The sequence below is a fragment of the Manihot esculenta genome, chromosome 11, assembly GCF_001659605.2.
Source record: "Manihot esculenta cultivar AM560-2 chromosome 11, M.esculenta_v8, whole genome shotgun sequence".
Classification (NCBI taxonomy): Eukaryota; Viridiplantae; Streptophyta; class Magnoliopsida; order Malpighiales; family Euphorbiaceae; genus Manihot; species Manihot esculenta.
This window is the reverse complement of record NC_035171.2, coordinates 32,319,478-32,325,115: the sequence shown is the minus strand read 5'-3', so window position 1 is coordinate 32,325,115 and position 5,638 is coordinate 32,319,478. Positions and strand designations below refer to the sequence as shown.

At 31.8% G+C, this 5,638-nt stretch overlaps 1 protein-coding gene across 1 annotated transcript; it reads left to right on the top strand.

Moving 5' to 3' along the window:
• Window positions 1–1,482: 1,482 nt before the first annotated feature.
• On the top strand, window positions 1,483–5,218 carry LOC110626313 (probable LRR receptor-like serine/threonine-protein kinase At3g47570). Its single transcript, XM_021772136.2, has 2 exons — window positions 1,483–4,229; window positions 4,782–5,218. The coding sequence occupies exons 1-2, from the start codon at window positions 1,601–1,603 to the stop codon at window positions 5,207–5,209; spliced, it is 3,057 nt and encodes a 1,018-aa protein (XP_021627828.1). The 5' UTR covers window positions 1,483–1,600; the 3' UTR covers window positions 5,210–5,218.
• The last annotated feature ends 420 nt before the right edge of the window (window positions 5,219–5,638 follow it).

Sequence of the window (5,638 nt, the reverse complement as noted above, 5' to 3'; positions counted from 1 at the left end):
TTTTCTCATAACTAATTGATTCAGCAACTATTGAAAATATTTATTTACCGCTTTATTTGTTTTACCCAAAAAATATTTTTTAGTTAATATTTTTTTTATATTATTTTATGTTCGTTCAAAAATATTAGTTAATGAAAATGTTTTTTGATTAAAGAAAAAATTAAGTCATTTTTTAAAAAATATTTTTTTAATTAAAATTAAATAATAAAAATAAATTATTTTATTGAAAATTATTTTTTAAATATAAATTATTTTTTAAAAATAAATGGAAGCTCAAATTAAAAGAATAATTTCCAATGGCTCGACTCTATTATTTCATAAAAAATATTTTTCTATTTTTTAATATTAGAACACTAAGAAAAATCAAATAATTGAAAAGTATTTTTTTAAACAAAAAAAAATTAAGTTAGTTTTTTATTTTGAGAATTTTATTAATACCATTAAATATTTTGTAGATAAACTTATTAAAAATCTTTATTTTTTAATAATGCTATTAAATAATGAAAAATCAGTGCAAGCCTTTGTCATCATACCATAAATTTAAAAACCAATGTAAGCCTTCTGCATCACATTTTTAAATTAATTACTTAATAATATAAAATATGTTATAATTTTTAATATTTTCAATTTTGATAAAGCTCTTTCCCTCTCGATTTCAGTTCAATTAAGAGTTTGTAATAATTAAATAAATTTATAAACTAATTCCATCAAATAAATTACTTTTATTTATTTTTAAAATTTCACTGTATATTTTATTTAATATACTTTTAATAATTATAGTAATAATTATTTATTATTAAACAGGTCAATTTATAACTATTTAAAAGTTTAAATAATTTATAAATATTAAATATTTATGAGTTAATTTTAATAAGTTAAATCAACAATTATCTTAATGTCTTTCTTAAATATAATTTTTTGAAGCATTAATGGTTTAGCGTATGAGTAACGAACAAAGCATGCGTGTAACGTGAGATAAAATTGTCTACGTTCTGGCGTATGGAATACGGGGCAATGAGGGGCACCTTCAGAAAAGAAAAAAATAAATAAATTATTTAGTTTATGTAATATAATAAAATTCATTAACTGATTTTTTTTTAATTTTAAAAATATATTAAAATATTTTCATATTTAAAAAAATTTATTAATTAATTATTTTATTAATTTTAATAGTTAAATATTATAAAAAAATTTAAAATGTATTTGATAGAAAAAAACTAATTAATAGATTTTTAAAAATTCAAGTGATTAACTTAAAAATTCTTTTATTATTAATGAGTTTTCTGTTTTAAAATTTTAAATAAATTATTTTTTGTTTTTAATTAAAATACAAAACTTCAAGAATATGATTAGTAATCATTTTATTTTATTATTTAATTTTACTAAAAAGAATATTTGATTATTGAAAAACATTATCAAATTAGAATTTATTTAAACTTAAATATAAGATTTTAGTTTCATTTAATTAGAAAACCCTGCACATTTGGCATAAAATTGAAGTGCTAAAATCCTTGTAACTTATAAATAGATCATCAAAGGATCTTACTCCATGCTTATTTCCAAAGCAACATAATCGATCTCCGAAAAGAAATCAATAGAAATGAGTCTCCTCTTCTCCTCTTTACTGCAAATATTGTCATTCTTGACTGTCCTCTCTTTCAAATGCATATTCTCTTTAAGTTTAGAGACTGATAGGCAAGCCTTGATCTCCTTTAGCTCTCAAATAACCTCAGAATCTCCCAATTCTCCAACTTCATGGGACTTGAATTCGTCTCCATGCAATTGGGTAGGAGTTGCCTGCAACAGATTTGGCCACAGAGTGGTTGCCCTCAACCTCTCCAGCATGGGACTTTCTGGCTCCATAAGCCCTTATATTGGCAATCTCTCCTTTCTTCGCTCCCTCGAGCTTCAAAACAATCAACTTTCAGGGACACTTCCTGACGAAATCTGTCACCTTTCTCGTCTAAGACTCCTGAACCTGAGTTCCAACAGCTTGCATGGTTCGATACCATCGAATATAAGCAAGTTGAGGGAGCTCACGGTGCTTGACATGTCAATGAATCACATTACAGGAAGAATTCCTGAAGCTCTCACCTTGCTTGCCAACATCCAAGTTTTGAACTTGGGACGAAATCTTCTCTGGGGTACAATTCCACCATCTATAGGAAATCTTTCATCATTGGAGGATTTGATCTTAGGCACAAATACTCTTAGTGGCAACATACCCAGTTGTTTAAGCCATCTTCGAAAGTTGAAGGTTCTTGATCTCACCATTAACAATCTCACTGGGATAGTTCCTTCCACCATTTACAACATGTCATCTCTAGTTCAATTGGCCTTGGCTGCCAACCAGCTGTGGGGTGAAATTCCAAGTGATGTTGGAGTGACCCTTCCAAAACTTTTGGTCTTCAATTTCTGCTTCAATAAGTTCACTGGAACAATTCCTGGTTCTTTGCACAATCTCACAAATATAAAGGTCATTCGTATGGCGTCTAATCTTTTAGAAGGAACGGTGCCACCAGGTTTAGGAAATCTTCCATTCCTGGAGATGTACAATATTGGTTACAATAGGATTGTTAGCTCTCTTGGATTCATCATCACTTCCTTAACAAACAGCACCCGTCTAAAATTTCTGGCCATTGATGGCAACCTCTTGCAGGGTGTTATTCCAGAATCTGTTGGCAATCTCTCCAAGGATCTCTCGAAATTATACATGGGAGGCAGTGGTATATATGGTGATATGCCGGCCTCAATTGGTCATCTTACTAGCCTAACCTTGTTAAACTTGAGCTACAACTACATCACTGGTGAAATACCTGCTGAAATTGGTCAGTTGGAGAACCTGCAAAAGTTGGATCTTGCTGGAAATCGAATTGCTGGAAGGATTCCAGATTCTCTTGGTAATCTCCAAAAGTTAAATCAAATTGATTTATCAGGAAATGAATTGGTGGGAAGAATACCCACTGCTTTTGGGAATTTCCATAGTCTTCTTTCCTTGGACTTGTCCAACAACAAGCTCAATGGAGCCATACCCAAAGAAATTCTCAATCTCCCAAGCTTGAGTATGACCTTGAACTTGTCTAACAACTTCCTGAATGGGAATTTGTTGGAGGAAATTGGGTTTCTGGAAAGTATTGTTGCCATTGACCTCTCTAACAACAGTTTATCGGGTAACATTCCCAGCTTACTCAAAAACTGCAAGAGCTTGGAGAAGTTTTACATTGCTAGAAATTCATTATCAGGCCCTATTCCAATCTCTTTAGGAGAATTGAAAGGCCTGGAAATTCTAGATATTTCCCATAACCATCTTTCTGGCTCCATTCCTTTTGAGCTTGTAAAACTGCAGGCACTTCAGTCTTTGAACCTTGCATTTAATGATCTAGATGGAGTAGTTCCCTGTGATGGAATATTTACAAATCTCACTAGAGTCCAATTAGAAGGCAACCCAAAGCTTTCCTTGCATCTCACATGTCAGAATTCTCGAGGTCGGGGAAGAAGACTAATTAAAGTTTATATCGTCATCTCTATCATGGCAACTTTAGCTTTGTGCTGCTCCATTGGTTCTTTATACTATATAAGGAAAAAGAGAGCGAAGGTTGCTTTATCTTCCAGCAGCTTGATCAAGGAGCATCATCAATTAGTTTCATACCATGAACTTCGCCAAGCAACTGGAAACTTCAACGAGCGGAATTTGATTGGAAGTGGGAGCTTTGGGTCAGTGTACAAAGGCTATCTTGGAGATGGTTCTGTGGTAGCAATCAAGGTATTTGACACCAAACAGGTCGGATTTGAAAAGAGTTTTTTTTCAGAGTGTAAGGCTTTAAGAAATCTTAGACATCGAAATCTTGTTAAGCTGGTCACATCTTGCTCGAGCCTAGACTTAAAGAATGAAGAATTTCTGGCGCTAGTTTACGAGTTCCTCGATAGTGGGAGCTTGGAAGACTGGATTAAGGGCAAGAGAAAGAAAGAAAATGGATTTGGACTAAATCTCATGGAGAGGTTGAATGTGGCTATTGACGTAGCCAGTGCCGTGGATTACCTGCACCATGACTCTGAAGTTCCTGTGGTGCACTGTGATTTGAAGCCCAGCAACATTCTTCTGGATGAGGACTTGACTGCTAAAGTAGGAGATTTTGGCCTGGCGAGGCTGCTGATGGAGAAAGCAGGCGATCAAACTTCAATTAGTTCCACCCATGTCCTCAAAGGTTCCATAGGCTACATTCCTCCAGGTTAGAACTACCGTAACAAATATTATAATAAATATTAAAATTGGTAGTAAAAAATTTTATAATATATTAATTTTATTACTATATTAACTAATATATAACATAATTTTAATAATTTATTATCGTTAATAATTAACTTTTTAACAACCATTATAATTTTACTGCAACACGAAACAATTATATATTGTTGGTATAAATTTATAGTTTCAATATATAATTATTGCATATTACTGCTATAAAATTATAGTTATAAATATTTTATAGCAAAATTATTAGTTGCTATTATACAAAAAATTTAACAGCAATATTTATTTTTTTATACTTTAACAGTGGCACCTATTAATATTATTATCGTGTATTATTTAATATAACTATAAAATTGATGTCGTTTTTTTTGCTATTAATTTTAATATTTGTTATGGCCAACCTTGAAAATCTATGGTAAAAATATTTGAAAAGTGCAATATAATACTGACTACTGCCTAAATTCTAAACTCCTGTAATTGCATTGCGTCAAATATTTAAAGATTGATCAAACAGTAGTGGTGGATGCAGAGTATGGCCTAAGTGTGAAACCGTCAGTAGCTGGAGATGCATACAGCTTCGGAGTGCTATTGCTAGTGTTGTTTACTGGGAAGAGCCCAACCGACGAGAGTTTGCAGGGCGAACAAAATCTAGTTGGATGGATCCAATCAGCTTTTCCAACCAGACCACTGCAAGTTCTGGACCCAGATTTGCTCATGCTCATGGATACTCTTGGCCATGAGGATCACTCTATAAACGCAGAACTTCAACAAGAATGTGTGATCACAATTCTTGAGATTGGATTATCATGCACTGCAGCCTCTCCTGACAGCCGCATCAGCATAAGACATGCTCTGCGCAAGCTCCAAGCTACTAAGGACAGCCTTGTTAATTCATCTCCCAAAGCTTCCAAGTACGATGAGCAAGACAAATATTTATCTCAATCCAGTCCATCATAAGTTAAGGCACGTGGCGAGTGACGAATTCAGAAAATTTGTCTAGAATCCAATTTTAATAAATAATTAATAAAAATAAAATATATAAAATAAATATATATTCAAAAAATTTATAAAAAAATAAAAAATATTATAATTAAATTATAATTTATCTAATTTTTTTATATATCAAATCCTACATCGTTATAGAAATAAGTAATCAGTCTCTTATATGGGCAATAAGCATTTTTTCTCTTTAAACTAACTTTTCGGATGAGTTAAATCTATTTTAAATTTGACACAGTATCAGAGCTCTTCATTCGATATTGAGCCTCCTATAAATATATCGCATGCCAACAAAATTCTGAGCGTGAAGAGGTGTTTTGAATTTCACATCCATCGTGAAAAGGGATAATGTACAGAGTGTGTTGAATCTGATAGATCGATTGTGAA

Coding starts and splice junctions, on each gene's coding strand:
- LOC110626313 (XM_021772136.2), top strand. CDS start 1,601: ATGAGTCTCCTCTTCTCCTCTTTACTGCAAATATTGTCATTCTTGACT. Junction 4,230..4,781: donor CATAGGCTACATTCCTCCAG/GTTAGAACTACC, acceptor TGGTGGATGCAG/AGTATGGCCTAAGTGTGAAA.